Source organism: Megascapheus bottae, chromosome 22 (genome assembly GCF_031878675.1).
Source record: "Megascapheus bottae isolate mThoBot1 chromosome 22, mThoBot2.hap1, whole genome shotgun sequence".
In the NCBI taxonomy this organism is placed as follows: domain Eukaryota; kingdom Metazoa; phylum Chordata; class Mammalia; order Rodentia; family Geomyidae; genus Megascapheus; species Megascapheus bottae.
In genome coordinates, this window is record NC_143530.1 from 34770580 (window position 1) to 34795413 (window position 24834).

Consider the following 24834-nt stretch of genomic DNA (forward strand, 5'->3'; position numbering starts at 1 on the left):
CCTCCTTCTCCACCAGTTCTACAATTACACTTTTTTTTCTTAAGGTCTAGACTCATCTATGAGTAAAAACATGGTAGTTAGAAAAGTCACTTTTTAGAGTTTGAAACGTACTAAGTAGCAGTCTGGCTATATAAAGGGCTTTGTTCTGGGCTTGAGCACTGTCCCTGAGCTGCTTTTGCTCAAAGCTAGCACTCTTACCACTTAAGCCACAACACTACTTCTACTATCACTTATGTGATACTGGGGAATCAAACCCAGGGCTTCATGCATGCTAGGCAAACACTCTACCACTAAGCCACCTTCCCAGCCATGTTCTGAGATTTTTCTTTAAAAAAAAAAATTACTACTACACAGGAATACCAGCTTGATTCAAAAATTCCATTTGCAATGACTCCTTGTCTAACTCTGCATATCCAAGGTTCACTGTCTCCCTCCTCATTTAGGGGAAGAGGCAGGGAATCCAACCACTCATGCAGACTCTTGCAGCCCTGATGGCTGAGCCTGAAACAAGGACCCCAATTCACTGACCATTCTCAAAGCCAGCAACTGTCCGGTGAATAGTGACCATTATATGGCCCCAAGAGACCCCGGGGGTCATCCGCTGTTAGCCTGAACTTGCCACTTCTCCCACTCCTTTGTGTATAGCAGAGGCTCCCTACAGTCCATAGACATTTAATCGCTCGGGAAAGCATGAGTCCAGCAGAATATAAACAAGTACGCTCCCCTAATAGATAAATGGTGACGTATTTTAAAGAAGCTTCATTCCAAGTGGCACAAAGGGAAAAAGAATGGAAGAACTGTTTTTAAGCTTACTTTGCAGGATGAAGCCTGGGAAGGAAGTCACTTAGATTTAAGCAAGGTCTGCATCCACAAAAGCCACATGTGAGGTACCAACAAAAGGAAGCCACGTTTTACTCTTCTTAGCACCTTTTAATGCTTGGTGCTAAGTAGGTAAATGCTGGTGGCTCAAACCTAACTACTCAGGAGGCTGACTGGAGGTCAGTGTAAGGCCAGCTCAGGCAGAAAAGTCTAAGAAACTCCATCTCCAATTAGAAAGCATAAAACTGGCTCAGAGGAGTGGCTCAAGGGGTAGAGAATCTAGCCAAACAAGCAAAGATTCAAATTCTGGTACCACAAAACACCATGTTACTTATTGGGGAGTGGTTGCAACTGTTCACAAATGTATACCTATACCCAGGCTGGCAACTATTTTCTAACAGCACCTTAAAATGCTAGTCTGAAGTGAATTCTGTATGTTTATATAGTATCATCAAAAGACTCCACAGTGGGGCTGGGATGTAGCTCAGTGGCAAAGCACTTGCCTAGCAAGTGCAACATCCTGGGTTTGATCCCCAGTACCAAAAAAGAAAAAAACAAAAAAATAATAATAATACAGTTTTGGGCCAGGAGTTTGGCCTAGTGGTAGAGTGCTTGCCTAGCATGCACAAAGACCCGGGTTCAATTCTTCATTACCACATACATAGCAAAAAGCCAGAACTGATGCTGAGGCCCAAGTGGTAGAGCTCTAGCCTTGAGAAAGTCCAAGGACAGTGCTCAGGCCCTGAGCTCAAGCCCAGGACTGGCAAAAAAAAAAAAAACTCTACAAAATAGTAACACTAGATACTTGAAAGATTTTACTGAGAAAATCTGCACATTGAGACCACAGCAAGACTACTTCCAATCAGTTGATGACAGAACAAAATGTTCAGGGTGGGCTGGCTGAGGCAAGTGGTAAGGAGTGCTCAGACTGAATGAACAGGGGTCCCACAGTGTTTGTGCCACAAGTCGATGGCTTTGCTCACAATCGCATCCGAGCTATCCTGGGGGATCTGTGAACAGAAGAAACCAGGCCGGGAGAGAAATTTCTGTTAATAAAATCTTCATGATCTTCTCACATATACTCTGGCATAAGACTTATTTCCGTGGTGTTTTCACTATTTTTCTGATAGTGCTAGCGCAAAGGACTAATTTGATGCCAGCAAGGACTTGCTAGTAGCCTAGTGGCAGGCGGCCTTGTGACAGCCTGCATGGCACACTGGTCATGGAGCCCAGGACCTGAGCTCCTGGGACTGCTAGCCCAACTCTAAACCAGAAAAGACAGCTCAGCTTTCCAGAGCTGTTTACAGGGCGACAGAGATAAACCTCACTTAGTTGGGCCTGGCACGACTGGCCAATAATTATCGTAATGATGATGATTCATTACTGAGCACACATTCACTTAGTATTCATTATTTCCCAGGCCACTGATCCAACGTTAATACTAATGTTTTTTTAAAGGGAGAAGAATAGAGGGGTGAGTCTAATCCACGAACATTGTACTTTGTGGACAAGTCAGAATGAAACCCTGTACTACTAATGCATGCTCATACAAAATATATAGAAAAGCTGAGCACTGGTGAGTCACACCCATAATCTTAGCTGCTCAGAAGGCTGAAATCTAGAGATAATCTCAGTTCAAAGCCAGCCACGGCAGTGAAACCCAAGACTCCATCTTTAATTAATCAGCATAAAAATTAGGCTGGAGGCATGGCTCAAGTAGTAGAGAGCTAGCTAAGCCAAAACGAGGACAGACCTTGGGTCTTTCATGAAGGCCTAGGTCTCCTTACCTCAATGGAGGCACAAGATTTGTTAAGGCACAAGAGGGAAAACTAACTCATTCAGGCTTTTCCACATGAACTTATGGTAACATGAGCATTAACCCACCTGGGACTGCCCCAGAGGTAGCGCAGAAATGAAAAGGCTTACAGAGTCCCTTTTGCAGGACTCCCTCCTGAGGACAGATTTCAGCCAGCTCCAGCTCCTTCCTATTCCCACCCTGCTTGCTGGAGGTCATGAGGAGAAAAGACACGGGTTCTACAGTAGACACATTTGAACAATGGTCTCAAGGCTCAGACCAGCTCATCCCCTGAACAGCTATAATCCAAATGCCAGCTTACAGCCAAAATGTTTCAAGGAAAAAAATGTTTCTCATAAAGTAAAAATAAGCTTTGTTTTTTTCAGTTTACATTTGTTATAGAGATGGGGATTTCATCCTTGCATTTCCACATATGTTTACCATTTGTTCTAATCTAACCCGCCCCCACAACATCACTCTCTAGAAATATATAATTAATATCCAATCACTTGAAATAATTTAGCAGAATAGGAAAATCTGGCTTAAGTTGACTTCATTTCTGAGTTTGAATGTAATCAAATAAAGTATACTTACATTTTCTAGGAACTTGGTTATCTTCTCTGCACTGTTCAGTGCCATGACTTTTATTTTAAAGGTTAGTAAAATTTCCACAGCTACAAAAACTAGAATCTTACAGGATCCACTTACAACTTTATCCCAAACCCTAGAAAAATTAAAAGCATCATCATCAAATGAGATATTAACGTATCTTTACCCAGACACCTGAAATTATAAAAATAAGATCACACCTCTCCCTTTTAAGGTTTCAGAGCAAAATTACTTTGGAACAGTGATCAACAATAGCAACTTAGATAAGTCATTGACAGTGTTCCATATGTAGTCAGCTTTAGAAGAAAAAGGGAAGTTCATTTAAAATGACTGCTCTGGCATCTACCACATTTGTTCCTGTTGTGAGCCTGACATTTTAGGGAAGGAAAGCCATAAACCACTTTGCTGATCATGTGTAAGGCTATTAGACTTGTTGCAGTCCTCAGGTCAAGTCAGCATGACGCTTGCAGTCTCATGACCCTTACGAGAGATTACTGAAACTTCTCCAACAATGCTTAAGGAGCCACTTAACCAATCCACTATTACTCTAAGCTAATTACTCTGATAACTCCTGTAATTCTTGGTTGGCAGTATAGTGTATACACTAAGTCTATATTGTCCTCTAGTGAACTCGTCACCTTCAGCATCAAGTCCTGGAGGGCTGGGCTAGACTCAGAAACACTTAAAACATGTGGTTATAAAACAGACTGCAAGAGGTAGGTTTGGCTGACATTGTTGACTGCATTTAATTCCTTTGAAGATATAATGAGAATGGGCAAAAGGCGGCAGTACTATAATCCCAACTACTTTGGAGGAGGAAACAGGTAGGTCTTAAGTTCTAGGCCAGCCAGGGCAAGTTAGTAGGACCCCATCTCAAAAACAAAAATATAAACAAAAGGACAGGATATGGCTCAAGAGGTAGGGCACTTGTATAGCATGCAGCAGGCAGGCCCTGGGTTCAATCAGAAACACACACACCACACTAAAGATAAAACAAAGGAGGACCAAGATTTGCACTAGATGAGATGCAACATGCTTGTTAGGAGGCAGAGCTCCAGCTCGTGCACATTCCTGCAGGCTGTGTCTGCGTCCACCCGTGGTAGGCTTACAGGCTTCCAAGTATACAGCCAGTGAGAAGCAGAAGCATGTTCTGTTAGGGCAGCTGCTCAAGAACTTAACTTCTAATTACTATGCTGCTGTAAAATGAATTGACATTCTGATAGAGGACTACAGGCCTTCAGCACAAACACTTGCCTTTGTAAACTGGATTCAGGAAGGCATCCTGCAAAACACCTGTGGAACCAAAGGTCGTAAGGAAGTCTGGACACTGCAGAACACATCCTCAGATGACTCAACAGCCTGCCATCTTCCAGACTCAAGTACTGTTCAAAAGCTTTGGGCTAGAAATGGAATGAGAATGTTATTACTCATTTTCTCTGACATAATGCTACCTGATGTAACAGCCTATAACAAATCTGCATCCAAGCACCAGTGGCATGATCATACCTGTGATCTTCACTACTCAAGAGGCTGCGATCTGGAGGACCAAATTTCAAAGCCAGCCTGGGTAGAAAAGTCTGTGAGACCCAATCTACAAATAAACAAGTGAAAATGCTAGTCTGGAAATATGGCTTAAGAGGTAGAATGTCAGCCAAGCAAGCAAGCAGAGCAAGTGTGAGGCCCTGAGTTCATGCCACCGTGTCAGCACACACAAAGAAGAAAGCTGCATACTGCATACAAGGAAGCACTAGAAAACCAAGTTTCAGAATTGCCCAAAGTCACTTGTGACATAGCCACTTCCTGAATAGCAGTGACAAGAGGCTTCCCAGGACACAAGGATGTTCTAGTGTGGTTCCAAGTAAGAAGAGTGGAGCCCTCCCAAGACCCACTGTATGAATCACATCCAACAGTCTAAAGAAAAGTATAACAAAAACAAAAACAAAAAAACACAAAGGCCCATGAAATTACTATTCTGGAACAGATGGTTATCTGTCTGGTTTTTAAAAGGGGAGAGTCCAGTGCAGAGACACACACCTGGAATCCTAGCTATGAGGAGGACTGTAATCTGAGGTCAGCACAGACTACATAGCAGGACCATGTCTCTAAAAAAACATGGTGGGGGTGGGAGGGGGAGTTATAGGGCAGGAGAACAAGGGAATGACTGAAGCAAAAGTGGAGTTAAGGTGGGAAGGAGTAACAAAGAATGAGGCAGGTCAACAGTGGAAGAGGGGATATGCAGAGCAATCAACCAGCCACTGACTGACATTAATTCCCCTTTCCTGAGCACCACCGCATATGATGCCAAGAAGGCTAAAAGACAGGATATACAAACAACAGACTCTGCACCCAGCACAGATGGACACAAAAACTTCTTGGAACAGAGAAGGAATTCACAAGGAGAACAGCACTTTACTGGGTTCTGTCTGGTAGTCTCTCTCACCTAAGCCGGCAAGCCGGTCAAGCCATTGTTTCTACTGGCTAAGAACACTGAGGGTCAGACCCTAAAGTCCACACTGACCTTCTGGAAGATGACCAAAGCCCCATCATCAAAGCAAACATAAATGTTTGTTTTCCTACATCTCTGTCTCTTGCTCTGTCAGAGGCAACTGTTCAATTGTACCATATCCACTGAGCCAGACACTGGGCTACAGGCAGGAAGGGAAGAAAAAGGTAAGATCAAATCCCTGACTTTAAGGTGTGTCAGCCTGACTGGGTCCCACAAACAAAGAGGAAACTGCAGTATGAAGGTGCTGTCCCAGGTCAAGCACAGGTGCCTAGCTACCTGAACTCCTTGTGCAAGAGCACACTCACACCTGGTATGAGTCTGTTATACTTACGACAAATGTATAATGTAAATTAGAAAAGAAAAAAACATAAAGAAAGTGGCTCTATATGAGTGGTTCTCAGTCCCAGCTACACATCAGAACTTCCTGGTGACTTAAAAAAGAGAATTCCAGGGGACTGGGATGTAGTTCAGTGGCAAAGCACTTGCCTAGCAAGTGTAACATATTGGGTTTGATCCCCAGTATACAAAAAAAGTTAGAGAATTCCAGGGCCCCACCCCTAGAGACTCTTCTCCTCCACCCTCTTGCCCACCCAGTGGAATAAAAGGAGGCAGGAGCTGTTTGATCTCCCAGGAGAACTGATAGGAAGTCAGGGATAAATTGCTGATTTGGTGTGTCCCTCCCTTTGAGAGCACCCACACCCCAGAATGGTTTCTGAATTTTTTCTGCTTGTCTACTTCCTTGTCTGCTTGCTTACTTACAAATAAAGCTGGGCCGGGAGTTTGGCCTAGTGGTTAAAGTGCTTGCCTATCATGCATGAAGACCCGGGTTCGATTCCTCGGTACCACATACATAGATAAAAGCCAGAAGTGGTGCTGAGGCTCAAGTGGTAGAGCTCTAGCCTTGAGAAAGTCCAAGGACAGTGCTCAGGCCCTGAGCTCAAGCCCAGAACTGGCAAAAAAAAAACAAAAAAAAAAAACAAATAAAGCTTTCCCAAGTTATCTTAAAAAAAAAAAAACCTACTGATTTTTCTGTGCTGAGATGGAAAGTTCGCCAAGCATTAAGTTAAAAACAAAACAAGAGCTGGACACAGTGGCTCATGCCTGTAATCCTATCTATTTAGGAGTCTGAGATCTGGGGATCACAGTTCAAAGCCAGTCCAGGCACTATACTATGTGAGACTCTTATCTCCAGTTAACTGTTAGAAAACTGGAAGTGGCACTGTGGCTCAAAGGGTAGGGCAGTAGCCTAGAGCTGAAGAGCACAGGACAACGCCCAGGTCCAGGGGTAGGGCAATAGCCTTGAGCTGAAGTGCTCAGGGACTGGCCCAGAGTCTAAGCACCAGAACCAACAAAGAGAGAGACAGATAGACAGAGACAGAGAGACAGAGAGATGGGGGGAGGGAGGAGGTAGGGCATGTATGCACTGTATGATGCCATTTGTAGTCTTATTTTTTTGTCAGCCATGGGACTTGAACTCAGGGCCTGGGCACTATTCCTGAGCTCTTTTGCTTAAAGCTAGCATTCTACCACTTTGCACCACATCACCACTTGCAGTTTTTGAGTGGTTAATTGGATATAAGAATTTCATGCAGCCATGCATATATGGTCATATAGGATGACACTAAATGAAATGAACTTCCTAGGATATGGGAAAAAAGAGCTTTATCTTTGGGACTGTTGTTCTTAATGTACTATGTTATTTCTTTTCTCTTTTTTCCTCTTATGATTAATCTCATATGGTTACTGTATCTGATTTTGTTACCTGGCATATTGTATATATGTTTATTTATTTGAAATAGGGAAGGGGGAAAACAAGATGATTAGGAGGAGGGGAGGGGAAGGAAACAAGGACAAAAATATGAGAAGGGGTATCAACGTGTGAGAAGTAATGCACCTACTACCCGACAAATGTAACTGAAACCCCTCTAAATATTACTGACAATAAAATAAAATAAAGAGTTTCATATGGACTTTTCTACCCACCCTTGCTTCAAACCATGATCCTGAGATCTTAGCCTCCTGAGTAGCTAGGATTATAGGCATGAGCCACCAGTGCCTAGCTTAAAACTCATTCTGTAAATACACGTGATGCAAGCATCTAAAACAGTCCCCTTTTATGTAAGGGGAACTGGCATAGATCTAGAGCAACATAGACTCATCTGGCTAGTTTACTTTTTTCTGGAAATGTATCCATTTATTATGTTTCCCCAAAGTAATGGGAGTTTGAACTAAGGGTCTTGTGCTTGCTGGGCAGGCACTATCTGAGTCATATCCCTTGCTCTTTTGCTTTAGTTTTTCAGCTAGGGACTCATTTTTGCCTTGGACAACAATCCTACTACCTCTGACTTCTGTGTGGCTTAGATTTTAGAAAATGTACCACAATATTTAGCCCAATGATGACTTCTTAAAATGTGGCATAAATCATAAAAGTGCTATGGGTTCCAATTTTATTTTATTTATTTATTTATTTTTCTTGCCAGTCCTGGGCTTGAGCTCAGGGCCTGAGCACTGTCCTTGGACTTTCTCAAGGTTAGAGCTCTACTACTTGAGCCTCAGCACCACTTCCGGCTTTTTTCTATGTATGTGGTACCGAGGAATCGAACCCGGGTCTTCATGCATGCTAGGCAAGCACTTTAACCACTAGGCCAAACTCCCGGCCCCTGGGTTCCAATTTTAATGAAAAGTTGATTAAATTTGGTGTAACTGAGTCCAGATTTAATTAGGTAATTAACATATTTACTAATGTTCCAATTCTATAACTTATTTTTATTGAAATCAATTAAGTGGGTCAAATTTCTGTTTAGTTAAAACAAGTACTGCTCTTGTAAGAGCTCTACGAAGCTAGAGGGTCCTGCCCACCCCCCTACTTAATAACTAGACACACTTAAAGCAGCATCCCTCTCCTACCACAATGACCACTTCAGTAAACTCTTCAAATAAAAAAAACAATGATTTAAAAAGACAGATTCATATAAAAATGGTTTTATAACACTTCATGAAAGAATGAGATAACTAAGGGAGAAAACAAGAGAGGAGGGAGGGAAGAAGAGACAAGCAAGGGAAAACTAGCTCATATGTGATTGGCACATAGAACTGGCTGTGTGCCACATCCAGACAGCATTCCTCCTTCACTAACAGAACTCCTATTTTAACAAGAGACTACCAAGTTTAAAAAAAAAATCCTTGTTTCTGCCAGGTACAGTGGCTCGCACCTATAATCCTGGCTACTCAGGAGGCTGAGATCTGAGGATTGCGGTTCAAAGTCAGCCCGAGCACTAAAGACTGTGAGACTCTTATCTCCAATTAACCATTAGAAAAGTGGAAGTGGTGCTGTGGATCACAGGTAGGGCAGCAGCCCTGAGCTGAAGAGCTCAGGGACCAAGTCCAGGCCCAGACTCCGTGCCTCATGACTGACAAAACAAAACCTGTTTCCCAGCCTCTGCTGTACACGGGGAAACAAATGACAGTTCTGTACACTCATACAGATTGTCTCAGGATTCTGATGTTTTGACCTAAGGTTTTCAACTTCACAATGAGTGTGAAAGCAATATGCATTCCATAGAAACAATGTGGAATTCTGGCTTCTCTTGGAATGTCAATAGAATTATGAAACTGACCTAGTCAGCTATACGACCCCAGGGGCACAACACAACCCTACAGCGCCCTCTGCTGATAATCTCTGATATTCAGTAGATCAAAGATATTAACTGCACTTTCAGTTGAGGTTTTCACCTTACATTTGGATGGAACCCATCTTATCAGTGAGAATGTGTATTTAAATGGAAGGAAAGCCAGTTCAAGAATGACAAACTTGGGGCTGGGGATGTAGTTTGGTGGTAGAGTGCTTGCCTAGCATTCACAAAGCCCTAAATTCCATTCCCCAGTACCTCATAAATAGAAAAAGTGAGAAATGGTGCCGTGGCTCAAGGGTTAGAGCTCTAGCCTTGAGCACAGAGAGGCTCAGGGACAGAGTCTAGGCCCTGAGTTCAAGCCTGGTCCTGAAACCAGCAAAAAAAAAAAAAGACAAACGACAGGCTTATCTTTTTCCTTTACTTTTATCTCCCTCCATGGAAGTCACAGTCTTGTGCCTAACATCCACCTTTTGAGCAGGAAAGGAAGGATGGTACCCAAGAATATCATAGCTCTGCAGCACTAGCTTTGATGTGAGTCCCCGCTGGCTTCAGGAACAGAAACAAACTACTGCTACATGAGCCTCCCGTTACATGTGGGTACACCTAAATCCTAGCTAATACATAAGGAACCATTGTAAAGAAAAGGCTAGTGGATTATGGACTGGGATAAGCAGCAGCTGGCAAACTGGCCTCCAGCAGGGCAGGGGCAGGCAGGGCACCTTGAGTAGACTGACCCAGCAGTCTATGCTGCTGTTCTGCAATAGAAAACTGAGAGGCCACAACAGAGATCCTTTGGCCTACAACACCACAACTATCTGGACTTTATTTTTTTTTGTCATGAAGCCTGAGCACTGTTCTTGAGCTCTTTTAGCTCAAGGCTAGTGCTTTCCCACTTGAGCCATCCATAGTGCTACTTCCAGTTTTCTGGTGGTTAACTGGAGATAAGTCTTACAGACTTTTGTGCCTTGGCTGGTTTGGAACCGAGATCCTCAGATCTCAGCCTCCTGAGTAGCTAGGATTACAGGCATGAGCCACCAGCGTCTGGCCTATCTGGCCTTTTATAGAAAACATTTGGTAAGTTCTACAATAGAAGGCCCACTTGTAACCGCAGGCATACCAGGAAATAAGTACTCTCTGTTGACCCCCAAACCAACTCTTGCACGTACCCACCCGCCCCCCCAAAAATAATTACCAGATGGGGTAATGAATCCCGGTATTTGTTATTTAACTGGTTCACAAAACATCGGGTGATCCAATAACAGTCGACATTATCTTCCACCATCTCTTCCATGGCTTTAGCAATGGCAAGAAATACTTCATCCTCAGGCTGCTGAAAGATTAATAATAAATCTCAAGAGAGAGACAGGAGACAAGATCAAGACATATTTCTTTAATAAAAAAGAAACCGAGAAACCTTACCCACTCTATTCTGAAGAAGCCACTTTAACAAATCAAAGTGGTATCAGAAAGCAGCTGCATAGGAAAGAGAAGTGTGAGGGAAAGGGAGGGGAAGTAGCTATGGAAGCCTCTCAGAACCAGTGCTGTTTCGGAGTGACTAGTTTTCAGGTAACAATAAACCCATCACTCCAGGAAATGGAAATAGGTTTTTTTTTTTCTTTTAAAAAAATCATAAAGTCAACATAAATTGTAAGCAGGCAATAACTCTCCACTCAAAATACTCAAGTGCTCTATATCAGAATTTCTTCCACACAGGTGTAATGGAACAACACAAACCATACTTGGAGATATTTGTCTGTGAAATAATTTACCAACATCTAAGGATTCTAGAAGGACTAATACAGTACTTTCTTTACTCCAAAGCATATGCCTGAAAAGTTAAAACTGTCCCTAGAGTTAGAATTTTAAGAATAGAAGGAATAACATTTCTCAAGCCATGCATCAATACTCACAACGTAAAAATAAATTTCTGGAGAAATCTTTGTAAAAATTAGAACCTTATTTGGAAGTTATTTTGTTTGTAAATTCTTTCAAAAAACATACTTTCATCAAGGATGTCATAGCTGAAAGATTTTATGGTTAAAACTAAGAAATTTCTTTGTTTCTCTGAAACAATATAAAGTAAAAAGTATTTCATGCTTAGGCTTTCTTTCAACTTGTTAATCCATGAACTATCAAGAATGTCAGTTAAGATTAAAGAAATAAATTTCAATTTGGTATTAATGTGGCAGAGAAGGACAGAAAAGAAAGAAAAGGCCTCTTGCTTGGAGCCCCTCACAGTCACCTGATGTTAGTGCCCCCCCTTCTCCCCAAGGCAGCATGTCACATGCCCTTCCCGATGGCTGTCCAAGGGACAGGACCAGAGCAGAGAACCAGTGTCCTTCAGCTGACCACACTCCCTGCTGAACACTGTCACACACACGAACTTATTAACAGATTTAAAACCATGAATAGGGACAGTGACTGGCTCCACACCGGCCTCAGACAACATGAATCCTGGAATGCAGACTAAATAAACAGAGATGAGGTGGGGCTCTGGCCTCTCATGTAGAGTTCTTGAGCTAGCGGATTATCTAATACATTTTAAAATGTAATTTTAAGGACTCGGGTAGTACTGTCAACTTCATTGTGCTGATGATAAATGAAACTTAAGGGAGAGTGTGAAACATTCAATTGTTTCAGCAAATGACCAAGACTAGTTTTAAATTTTGTTCATGACGGGCTGGGAGTTTGGCCTAGTGGTAGAGTGCTTGCCTAGCATGCACGAAGACCCAGGTTTGATTCCTCAGTACCACATACATAACAAAAAGCTGGAAGTTGTGGTGTGGCTCAAGTGGTAGAGTTCTAGCCTTGAGAAAGCCCAAGGACAGTGTTCAGGCCCTGAGTTCAGTTCCCACAACTGGCCAAAAAAAAAATTGTGTTCATGAGTGCATCACCAACTTCCAAAGCAAAAATAAATCAGTCCTCCTCTCCCAGTATGAGGCAGGGTTTCCTGCCTTGGCTTCCACAGGGGTAGAAGTAAAAATATGTGCCACTGCACCTGACTAAAGCCCAGTCTGAAAAGACAGAGCAGGGCTTGCAAGTACACCCCTGTTCAAATAATAGTTTAATGTGAACAAATAGGAAAACCTTCATTAAAAGGCCTAGAGAATCCACGTATGGTGGTACATGCCTACATGCCTGTAATCCCATGATTCATAAGGCTGAGCTGGAGGACTGCGCGTTTAAAGCCAGGCTGAAGCTACAGAATTGGTTTGAGTCCATCTTGTAACGTACACCCAAACCCTGCCTAGACAAAAATGCCTAGAGAAACTATATAATTAAACAGCCAAATCTCAAAACACATAATACTTTTTTTCTTCCTTCTTCCCTTTACAAAAAATAATCCAAGTAACTAGAGTTGGGTTTGCTACAAATGAAGCTGAGAGGTAATGTGAGGGCTGAAGCTGTAAGGTGGCTCAGGCAGAGGAGGTTGAGACTGAGGAGAGATCAGGCCTGAAGAGACTGTTACAACAGCCAGAGCTCACCAGAACCCTGAAGGCTGAGAACCAGGACTCCATAAGGCCTGCAGGCCAGGGCTACAAGTGGCTGGCTCTCAGGGAGCAAAAGAAAAGCAGATAAATAAATATAGTGATGATAATGGCTGTCTTCCTTTTTTTTTTTTTTTTTTTGGCCTGTCCTGGGGCTTGAACTCAGGGACTGGGCACTGTCCTTGGACACTTCTTGCTCAAGGCTAGCACTCTGCCATTTCTGGATTTTTTTATCCTTTTTTCATATATTTTTTATTGTAATTAATAGAAGGATTACATTATATTCGCCAGATAAAAGCTGCATTACTTCACATACATTGATACCCTTTCTCATGTCTTGGTCCCCATTTCCCTCCCCCCCACCCCCACCCTAGACTTTTTTTTTCTGTGTATGAGGTACTGAGGAATCAAACCCAGGGCTTCCTATATACTAGACATGCTCTACCACTAGGCCACACTCCTGGCCCCAATGGCTGTCTTCTTATCTGCACCTGTCAATGGGGGTTGCAAGTATGGAAAGGGTAGAGTCTAGAACGAACTAATGATATTGTAAATGGACCTAACAGTGTGGACTGAGGATTAATACAAAGGTAAATAATTTACAATACACGGGGATTAAGACTGTAGTTTATATATACATACATATGTATATATGTATACACATATACATATAGGGGTGTGAATTGTGTGGTACTATGTATATATATGTACATTTCCTACCTCTGTCCACTGAGAGGGCCCAGAAACAATGGCAGCCCAGAAGCACTGAGTAGATCTATTGGTCAGCTCCTGGTTTCTAAAAACCACACTCTACTTCAAAAAGAAAAGGCTATCTGCAGCAGGATTTCAGCCTTCAACCCAGGAAGTATAAGACAAGCTTGGAACATTCTGCTATGCTAGCAAGTCAGGAATCACTCAAATCAATGGTAACTATTCAAAAGGACACAGATGTTTCATGAAATAGACACCCAATGTCCAAACCCAGAATGTTCTGGACATCAAGAGAAATTATAAGCCAGTGATTCAAAAATGACTGTGAATTCACAGTGACATCAATAAAATAAATGAGATATGGAAAATCCCTCCCTACAGAAGAACAAACAGCTAAAATGCAGAAGTGGTGGGATTAGAAAATCACCATTTGGTAGAGCAGTAACATTGTTTTGTTTTGTTTTTGTCAGTTGTGGTACTTGAACTTTGGGCCTGGGCACTGTCCCTGAGCTCCTCGGCTCAAGGCTACCACCCTACCCCTTGAGCCACAATGCCACTTCCAGTTTTCTGGTGGCTAATTGGATATAAGAGTCTTATGGACTTTAGTGCCCGGGCTGGCTGTGAACCATGATCCTCAGATCTCCGCCTCCTCAGTAACTAGGATTACAGGCGTGAGCCACCACATCAGGCCAGTAACATTGTTTTAGGCTAGAGTTATTAGTGGTTGTATATTTACAAGTATCAAAATACTTCATTCAAAATTATTAAGTCCAACAAGAAAAAGAATTGTTTTACAGTGGAGATATTCAGCTGGCAGAACCTTTAGCAAAGGGTCAAAGCCACCATCCACAGTAATGAGACTCATGATCCTGTGATACTCTTGCCAATAATGCAGAAGCAGATCTTTATCATGAGGAAACACTGGACACATCCAAATGGAGAAACACGACAGACCTGCAGCCCAGAAGTGCTCTGCGGTAGAGAAGACTAAAGCATAGCAAGTAACAGTCATGTGTGATCCCAGATCCCAAAGGGTATCAGAACAATCTCAGCAACGTTTACAGATTTCCTCATAATACTGCATCACAGACAGGAAGACACAAAGCAGATGTCACAAAATGTTAATAGGTAACTGGTATAAGGGAATCACTAACAATATTCTTGTAACTTTTCTCAAGTTCATATAACAATGTAGGTCAACAAGGGACCTACTATATGATAGTATCACCACAAGACTAGCTGCTAGTGACATCACAGTTATCTTAGTTTGAGTACAAACACACTATGTCTGCAAATAAAACAATCTAGTCACACATTTCTCAAAATGTATTCCTATAAGTAAGCAATGCGTGCCTACATTTCACAATGAAATGTATTTTTAAAACATAAAGTTGATTGGTTCAGAATATGCAGGGCCACAGAAGCTGGTTAAAGATGTGATGCTTTCACAGTACTGATGATGGGAAACCACTACGCGGTTCTAAGACAAGACAGAATGCAATCAAAGGCTGACAAAATGGCATGATGAAGAGTTGAGCTCAGCATCAAGCAAGAGTGACCACTAACCCGTGGAAGAGACGGACTTCGAGGCAGCGTCCCAGACTCCAGCTGATACATGCGGAGATACACTTCCACCTGAGGCGTGGCATCACTGACGAGACGAGTGATTTGTAAAGCATGAAAGATATCAGAGTACTGATCCTTGCGATACATCATGACCTGGGCGTGGGACTCGTGGTGTGGGGGCAGGATCCCTGCACAGACACCCAGAACAACAACAACAACAACAACAAAAAGGCAAAATAATGTGGCGTTATGGGCATGGGACTTGTGGTGTGGAGGGAGGATCCCCACACTCACACCCAGAACACAAAAAGGGCAAAATAATGAAGCACTAACTTCAATCCTTCCTCTATAAAAGGCTCGTATGAGAAGCATCTCATCATAATTATAATTCACACAAAAAGAATACTTAAACTTATAAATTCTCACTATAACCTTACATGTTAAATACCATTAATATGTGCATGATGATACATCACTGTTCTTAGAAAAATGAAAAATGCTCGAATAAGTAGGCCGCATAGTTTCAAGACAACAACCAAATCAATTATAATAATGGTTTAACCTGATTTATGGCTCTCAGCATGGGGCCAGGTCTCACTCCTAGAGATCTCTCTCCATGTATGTCTCAGAACCACTAATAGCTGGCTGAATCCTGTTCTTCCTCAAGGGTTAAAACATTATCACAGCATCCTATCATCTAACTCACACATGTCCTAGACTTCACTGATGAAGTATCCAACCTTACACTACATTTCTGTGATGTCTTGTGTTCATTACTCCATTTAAACATGATGGTATTTGTATAATATCAGGCTGTAACACAAGAATCACATTTTTTTTTAAAGCAAATGGCATGGTGAAAAGATCCTGGCAGGGCCTTCAGTAACCCTGAATTGCAGCCTTAGAACTGCTAATATCAGGACTGTCATAAAAATGTCAGTATTTCTGGACATCTATTTCTTTACTGATCAGAGGCAGGATGTAGAACAGATGAGAATTTCACCAAATATTTCTCTGCAGCATCCAAGCCCCAGGAATTCATCAGAAAATGGTACCAGAAATGGTGAAGATATACTTTCCAGGCTCTCAATTTTACAATAGAAAAAAAAAACAATTTAATTACCACAGCTTCATTAAATGTAACAACAATGGACAGAAGCACAGACTTAGTTGTCAGCCTTCTAGGGTTTGATTTCTGGCTCTATATTTAACTGGCCTGGGAAATATTCAGCAATTTCTTCCATCTCCTTATGTCTTAGCTTCTTTATCTAAAAAAAAAAACATGACTAATACCTCATTTCAGACAGCTGCCTAATTAATAAACAAATCAACACACATAAGCACTAAGAAGAGTACCCAATACATTCTTAGTGTCAGCTAGCACATTTGATTATGGCACATTTTTTGCACAGCGCAGCAACAGATCCAGTATGCTCCAGAATATTCTGGAAGAAAAGTGAGATGCTTCAAAAGTCTGTGGTGAGGGGCCAGGAGTTTGGCCTACTGGTAAAGTGCTTGCCTAGCATGCACGAAGACTTGGGTTCAATTCCTTGGTACCACAAACATAGAAAGAGCCAGAAGTGGTGCTGTGGCTCAAGTGGTAGAGTTCTAGCCCAAGGACAGTGCTCAGGCACCAAGTTCAAGCCCTGGGACTGGCAGCAAAAAAAAAAAAGTCTGTGGTTAATAACTTATTCAAATTTTCTTTTCCTGGCACACACCTTTACTCTTGCCATAGCTGTAGGGCTCTGGGCCAGGCTTTCAGGGACACATGCCAAAGGAAGATTTCTATAACTACATTGTACAACCAAAGGCAGCACAGTGCCTCCCCTGGTAAACTTAAAGCCTGTTTTCCAAAAGTGATCCTAAACTGTTCTCTCCAATAGTTACCTTAAAAGTTACCAGATATACACAGGTCCCAGAGCAATCAAAATTTGTGCTAGGAAGAGTCACACATGCTCTGATTTTTCAGTGCCTTTACCTCCCTCAAAAAGAAACAGTAACTTATGGGATAAAGCATGGAAATGTGTGACAACAGAAAGCTATACACTCTGGCAGGCTCAGTAGTGAAAGGGAAAAACATACCAGGTTACAAAAGGTTGTTGCCTATTGCTTGTGCTGAGATTTTGTCTCAAGAAAAGAAGTAGATGTTTTCCTTTTCCATCAATCACCCATCACCATAATTCATTCACTCACACTTCTAGAGAAAGAAAACTGATTCTTTTTTGACTCTGGTAGCATACAGTGGGAAGTAATGCTTCTGCCACTAAGAATCAAAGAATCTATCAAATTTAAAGCCAAAACCTACCTGTGGCTTCACTCCTGATTGTCACTGTACAGAAGCAAAAAATGAGCCCCCCAGTGGTTTTCCCCTATCGGGCTAGACCAGTTCTCATCACTCTAGTTCACACTTTATCCTTTATCCCAAGAAGTTACATTAGCTTCTTTTCCATTACAAATAAACAAACACTCTAATATGTAAAATGTTTCTGCTAAAGCCACAATCCTAAAGGCTTCTAGAGAGAGTAGTAATTAGATCTCCTGAGAAAGGCCCAAAACTCAGAAAAGGACTTAACCAAATCCTTCTTTTCTGACTGCGGAATAACAAGTGGTCCCATTGTTCAATACTTTTGAAGGTACATTTGCCAACCAGTGGGTCTCATACCTAGAAGCACCTTCCATACCAATCCACGGTACATGGACGGGAGAGGGAACCTCTGGCTAAAAGTACAAAGCTTCTCAATATCTAGTAGAAGAAGAAAACAAGTAGTTAGAAGCTTTCTAGGCCGATTACAGTATGGAGAAGCATATCTCATTTGTTAAGAAAGTATACATCAGACAATTCTTTAGGTCAAGTCTACCATGCAGTCTGCAAATATGGCAAAGACATTACCAGTCTGACTTCTAGCCTAAGTCTTCCACCAACTAAGCTATCTAAAACAACTGGTATTTAATGCATAAGAGGTAAATTTAATTTAAATCACCACATTTTCTAATTAGCAGCAGAGACTTATTTTATAATTAATCTCATTTCATCCACATTATAAGACCAGTGAAGCCCAAAGTAGTTAATTGACTTCACCCAATTAACATAGCTAGTAAGAGGTACATTCAGCTTTCAAATCCCTAAATCACCCTGGACCTCCAGACCTATACTTATTAAGGGAGAATACTAAGGCTAGACATAATTAGAACATGGAATGTACAATAAGATCAGGTGTGAAATATTTTTGAAATGTTAAGAGTACAAGAACGGGGAATGTAGCTAGGTGGTAGAATATTAGACTGTGATCTTCTTGCACCAAAGAGAACAAAAAGAGAGGCAGGAAACAGAAAAAAAAGAAACAGCACTCTACACAAAGAAACTATTATTTTTAGCCATTGGTTCAGTTTTAGTATTTCCATTAGAAAAAAATCATGACTGGCATTATTGAGAAAGTTTACCTAGGGGCTGGGAGTTTGGCCTAGTGGTAGAGTGCTTGCCTAGCATGCACAAACACCCAGGTTTGATTCCTCGGTACCACATACATAGAAAAAAAGTGCTGGAAGTGGTGCTGAGGCTCAAGTGGTAGAGCTCTAGCCTTGATAAAGTCCAAGGACAGTGCTTAGGCCAAGTTCAAGCCCTAGGACAGAAAGAAAGAAAGAGAGAGAGAGAAAGAGAGGGGGGGAAGGAAAGAAGGAAGGAAGGAAGGAAGGAAGGAAGGAAGGAAGGAAGGAAGGAAGGAAGGAAGGAAGGAAGGAGAAAGAAATAAAGAAAAGAGGGAGAGAGGGAAAGTTTACCTAGAAACTCAAAAAGCATATCTAAAGAAACTGTGCAAAAAACTTCTCTTAGTGAAATACAAAATTTAGAAATCTATATTTCCTCAAAATGTGTCCTTGTATCACTTTTTAAAAACACAGCCAATAAAAACTGCCCCTTATTGTCTCCTAAGCTAGTATGTACTTCAGAATAGTGGAATGACTGAACAATAGTAAGCTTAACATATAAAACTCACCCAGACGGTCATCTTTTAAGAGAATTTCCAATGATTTCTTTTCTTCAACTCCACGAAACCCTACTTTCTCATAATATACAGAACGAAAGTTTCTCTGAGAGTCCTCAGTCATGATTCATTCTTGGAGGGGAGAAGAAGAGAAAGATGAAGAGAAAAAGAGGTGAACCTAGAAACACAGAATGAACAATTAGAAAAGGTCCCAATGGTTTCTTCCACCTCCACCTTGAAGAGATGGAGAATGATATGTAATTAACATTTACACAATTTGTGTAAATTTCCATTTACACAAAATCTTCCCATCTATACTTCTCACCTTGGCCCCATCTGCCCCCAGGCTAGATCCAAGATAAAAGCCAACAGTCCCTAGAGCAAACATAGATGGCAGCACAAGTACAGTACACGAGGTAAAGTTCCTTCTTAGGAGAGCGCCTAGCACCACCAAGTGTTCTGTGGTAGTTATAAATGTATAAACACTGAAATGAGAAAACAGGCAAGATGTGTTGCAAAAAGGAGTTTTCCAACAGTATAAACTATGAATTCATTTTTATAAAATAGTATTCACTTAAAGTTGTCTGGTATTGCCAGTGCTCGGGAAGTTTAAGCAGGATGGTGAGTTCCAAGCCAGGCTAAACTATTTAGCAAGATTCTCGAAAAATAAAGACCATATTCCAAAATGTTAGTGATTATCTTTAGGTTGTAGGATTCCAGATAATTTTTTTCTTTTACTTGGCAGCTCTTTCTTAAATTGGCATTGTTGTGAAATAAAATAAGTTATATAAATAAGTGAATGCCCAAAGGTTAGTCCTGTAATTTCCTTTCACTGTAGACAAAAATTTAGTGCAACAGCACTAAATTGTAATGAGAAGAGGGTAAGAAATGTCGAGTTAAAGGCAGAAAAACGATTTAACGTCGGCATGAAAATTTAAATAGCGCTTGCGATCTGCGGTTCTTTGAAAATGGCATTCATTGTATTGATGATAAATCAAGAAAAAGATCAATTTAGGTTGGTGCTTCAAAAATACGATGTAAAGCATTAAAAAAAAAATAATTGCCGGGCCCTATGGCTCACGCCTGTAATCCTAGCTACTCAGGAGGCTAGTCCAGCCACTAAAGACAGTGAGACTTTTATCTCCAATTAACTGGAAGTGATGCTGTGGTTCAAGAGGTAGGGCGGTAGCCTTGAACTGAAGAGCTCAGGGACAGCGTCCAGGCAAAACAAAGAATAAACCCTCGGGAATTAAAAATCCCTAAGCTGTCCAGAGAAGGGTTTCTTCCTTGTTGCAAAGATTTTATTCAAGCAATCAACTCCATGCCTGGAAAGATGATAAGAGTGCGTCTTCGACATTCACCAGTGCTTTCTGCACCGCTCTAAGCTTAAAATACAGAGTGGGGCTGGGGGCTGTCTTTTAAAAGCCTTCAGGGGGTCCCTGGGGCCTGCGATTACTGGCTAGGCCGTCCCCGGAGGAAGGCCACCGGCGCCCCCAGCAGTCCCGGGCCTCCTCCCGGTTATCCTCAGACAGCCCGGCAGCCCCGGCCTTCCCTGCGGGTGGGAAGGCGAGCGCCCGGGAGGGCGCAGGACCCCAGACCCCGCTCTTCCCGTGAGGAGCTTCACCACTAGCAGGGGGGAAAACACACCCAAGGTTGACACTGAGAGGCCGGAGAGAGGAAGCGGCTTGGTTAGGAGCCCTACTTGGGGGGCCCAGGGACGCTCGTGCGCCTCCGGCGCGGCTTCTCGGGCCGCTAGACATGACGTCATTGCCGTGTGACCGACGGCGACCAAACGCGCGTGCGCTGCGGGAGCGTACGCATGCGCACGGCCGCAGGCGGCGCTGCCAGCCAACCGAAAGCCAAATCCCCGCCTCTCCGGAAGGACCAGGCTTTACTGTCCGAGAGACTCACCCTTGGTGGCGGCAATCTTCTTTTTCCCGGGCCGGCGTGTCCCGGAAGTCCTTGACGGGGGAGGCCTGGTCGCGGGGCCACCCGCAAAGCTGCGCAGTGAGACCCGGATCCCTCACGGTTTTGCCTGGTCTCCACGGCGGCCCGGGCTGAGGGGAGGCTGGGCAGAGAGGCGGGCGCCTTCGTGGCCCTTACGGGGAGCAGGTTTGGGCTTTCTCCGGAGGACGCCGAGTTGGAAATAGGGACAAGACTTCGAAGCAGCCAGGCGCCTGTGGCTCACCCCTGTCATCCCAGCTAGTCAGTGACTGGAGGATCACAGTTCGAAACCAGCCCAGGCAACAAGGTCCGCAAGGTCTGGTCTCCAGTTAACTACCGAAAAGCCAGGTAAAATGGCCCAAGTTCCGCACAGAAAGTTAGAAGGAAACCATTCCTAAGCCTCTGTGTTCCCGGAGACCACTGGCTTCCTGCAAAGGCTGATTTCCTGGATTATTATTGTTGTTGTTGTTATTATTATTATTATTATTATTATTATTATTATTATTATGGCAGTCCTGGGGCTTGGACTTGAGGCCTGGGCATTGTCCTTGAACACTCAAAGCTAGCACTTTACCACTTGAGCCACAGGACCACTTCTGGGTTTTTCAGTGTATGTGGTACCGAAGAATCGAATCCAGGGCTTCATGCATGCAAGGCAAGCACTCTACCACAAGGCTTCACTCCGGGCTCTGGACGTTTTTATTGTATATAAGGAGTTGTTTTTCTTCGTGGGTTGCTGCATGTTGTGAGATTGTCTCATTCAGTCTAGTCATTTTCCTTGCCTATTCAGCCTCTAGGCTAGAATACTTTACAAAAGGAGAAAAATGAAGTTGTTTTTTTTTTTTAATGCCAATTACAAGGCCCTAGTAACTTTCTGAAATGGCTCTTGACCATTTCAGAATGACCCTTTCCATTCCTGATCTGACTCACCCCCTTGGGCCTGGATGTATAGATTTTTTTTTAAACTTTCATAGTTTAAAAGAAATATCTCACGGCCAGGTGCCTTAGGCCCATGCCTATAATCCTAACTACTCAGGAGGCTGAGATCTGAGAAGCGTAGTTTTAAGCCAGCCCAAGCAGGAGGGTCTCCAGATTGCCCCCAAAGAGCCTGAAATGGAGGTGCAGCTTAAGTGGTCGATCACCAACCAGCCTTCAGCAAAAAAGCTAAGAGACGGTACCCAGGCCTTGGGTATCAGCACCAAAAAAAGAAAGAAAGAAAGAAAGAGGGGTAGGGCAATAGCCTTGAGCTGAAGAGCTTAGGGACAACACCCTGGCCCAGAGTTCGATGAAAAAAAAAAAAAAAAAGAAAGGAGGGTTCAATAATGGGTACTGACTCTTTAACAGTTCAAACGTTAGCAAACTATACTGGCCCCGATTCAAATCAATGGGAGATACATCAGTACAGTTCGGTGTGGATAAGTGGTAAAAAGGCAGGACAGCTTTAAAATAAAGAAGCTGTATAGCTGAAGTCAGACATTTATTTCACTCCTAATCCTCTCCTCCTCCATCTTGAGTTTTTCAGTGCTGGGGTACTCAACCTTGTTTAGTGTTTCTTGATGTTAGAAAGCAGAAGTCTTCAAATTGTGGCTCTCCTAAGTCCAGTTACTTCATCTTAACCTAGAACTAGTCATTAGCATATATCACCTTTTGATATAGAACCATCTATGGATAGATGATGTGGAGGTATTGGGGAAGGAGTAAATAAATAAAGTACATAGAATGCTTAGCACAATGCCTTCATTCAGGCACAGGAGATTATATGTAGATTGGCTATTTGTTGAATGGCGACAGCAATATTACGTTTAGCTGCCTTTCCCTACTTTGTGGTGAGCTGTTAACAATGCATTTAGAAGATTAGAGATAAACCTCAGCCAAGGTAACCATTTGAAAGTATTTCCTCTGCACAAGATCCCACAGAACCTCCTCTTTCCCATTTTACTCATTGTAAAAACCAAGGTCCTCACAACAGCCTTCAAAGTTTTCCATGCTCTGCCTCCTCTTACCTTGATCTCATTTACTAATGAGTCTCTCCCATCTCAGTTTCTTCTGGTACACTTTTCAGAAAGCCACACATGCCCTGTCTCCTCTTTTTGTTTCAGTTGCCCCCTCCCCTGAAATTGCTCTCACCATCTTAAAATTGTGCCCCTTTCCTAAGCAGTCTTTCCCCCTCCCCTCCCAGTTCCCATATCTATACCTTTCTTCTACAGCTCTCATAAACCTAATATACTACACATTTTTACTCCCCAATTTAGGCTGTGTCTTTGCACCAGAATGTCAGTTCCACAAGGTTAAGGATCTTTGCTTTATAAATGATGCAATCTGAGCTCATAGACAGTGCCTGGCTGGATGTAGACCTACCAAATGAAGGAAAGGGATCCCACACAACGTGAATAGACAGTCATTCTTTCTTTAGTAAAGTTATGTGTTTAGAATGTGAGCTGTTCAAAGTCATTAATTGTTGAACTCCTAGAGCAGCATGGATTATAGAAAGGCAATAAATGTTGTGTCATTTAATTGAAATATTTTTTTTTTCATTCATGGGTCTTGAACTCAGAGGCTGGGAGCTGTCCCTGACCTTTTACCCAAAGCTAGTGTTCTACCACTTTGACCCAAACCTCTACTTCGTTTTTCTGATGGTTAGTTGGAGATGAGTCTTACAGACTTTCCTGTCCTCACTGAGTTTGAACTGCAATCCTCAAATCTCAGCCTCTTGAGTATCTAGGATTACAGGTGTGAGTCACCAGTGCCTGGAATAAGAAGTTTTCATCTCTTTATGTGAGTATATAACTTACTGTCCTTTTGTGGCCAATTGTTCCTTACTGGTTGTGAGGTTTCTGCCCTCCGGTGGTTAACTTCTTTTACTAAACTATGCTACTATTTGTCATGCTAGGGTTAGGGTCAAATCTCAAGGCAAAAGGGACCACAGCCAGCAAGACAAGTTACTTCCTTGTGGATGGTTTCCTTGTGTGGTTTTGTAGCACGTTCTGAGGTGCAGCACTAACCAGCAGAAAGCTCAAGGTTAGTTCTGAGTCCTGTCAGGGCAACAGCCCAGGGAGGGAACTGCTTCCCTTGAGCCAAAGCTACTCCAGGTTTTGAGCTCAGTCCTGGGGAGTGAGATAGAGGAACCAGATTCCAGATTAGCACCCAGAGATACTCTCAGCCTGTTGAGGGGGGTGGGAATTGTGACTGCTCTCTACACTCCTGAGTTCTGTAGTATTTGTTTTTCTCTAATCGCTGCTGGCAGGTCCCATTACTCCAGTCCCCTATTATACCAGACTGCCCTGGTTCAAGTTATCGTGCAGTAACTGTCCCTCGATTAAGCTCTGACTGCTATATGAGGCCTAACAGAGCATAAAAAGTGGAGAGTCAATAACTAAAAGCTGTTGGAGCCACAGGATCATCAATATGGAAAGTTAAAGAGTAGTGAAGATTCAAACCAAATCCCTCAAGAGATTGTCCTGAAAACATGTGGGTTTGTTTTGTTTTGTTTTAGCAGCACTGGGGTTAGAATTCAGGGCCTTGCACTTGCTAGGCAGGTGTTCTACCACTTGAATTTTGCCCTTCACCAAATGGAAATCAAGCTTTAACAATGTATTGGAGAGGGAGGAATCAATCATATGGTAAGAAAGAAGACTGAGAACTGAACATCAGTGACCATGAGAGGATCAGTGAGAAATCTGATAAATCAAGTATTATGTAGGCAGACTCAACAGGCTGCTTGCTCTAGGGCTCTTTGCTTATTAGGGTTGGTCATTAGCCAGTGAGGTAAAGTTTTAAGTATGAA

The 24834-nt window shown here is 42.6% G+C and overlaps 1 protein-coding gene across 3 annotated transcripts; it reads right to left on the reverse strand.

Annotated features, from left to right (window-relative positions):
- Window positions 1-1611: 1611 nt before the first annotated feature.
- Window positions 1612-20864, reverse strand: Tbc1d7 (TBC1 domain family member 7). Of its 3 annotated transcripts, none has more exons than XM_090356492.1 (8): window positions 20754-20864; window positions 19119-19238; window positions 17789-17869; window positions 15127-15314; window positions 10554-10691; window positions 4478-4623; window positions 3209-3338; window positions 1612-1829 (listed from the first exon to the last, which is right to left on the reverse strand). In XM_090356492.1, exons 2-8 carry the CDS (start codon window positions 19228-19230, stop codon window positions 1743-1745), a joined length of 882 nt encoding a protein of 293 aa, XP_090212618.1. In that variant the 5' UTR covers window positions 19231-19238; window positions 20754-20864; the 3' UTR covers window positions 1612-1742. The 3 variants fall into 3 exon arrangements, with proteins under 3 accessions (XP_090212618.1, XP_090212619.1, XP_090212617.1); XM_090356493.1 differs by having other exon boundaries at window positions 10554-10688; window positions 19119-19284; XM_090356491.1 differs by having other exon boundaries at window positions 19119-19284.
- Window positions 20865-24834: the final 3970 nt, after the last annotated feature.

What these genes read in the sequence shown, in the direction of transcription:
- Tbc1d7 (XM_090356492.1), bottom strand. Translation starts at nt 19,230, where the DNA reads ATGACTGAGGACTCTCAGAGAAACTTTCGTTCTGTATATTATGAGAAA. An exon ending in CTTAAAAGATGACCGTCTGG is followed by an intron (nt 17,870 to 19,118) that starts GTGAGTTTTATA and finishes TTCTTCTACTAG; the next exon opens with ATATTGAGAAGCTTTGTACT. An exon ending in GAAGTCCGTCTCTTCCACGG is followed by an intron (nt 10,692 to 15,126) that starts GTTAGTGGTCAC and finishes TTAATCTTTCAG; the next exon opens with CAGCCTGAGGATGAAGTATT.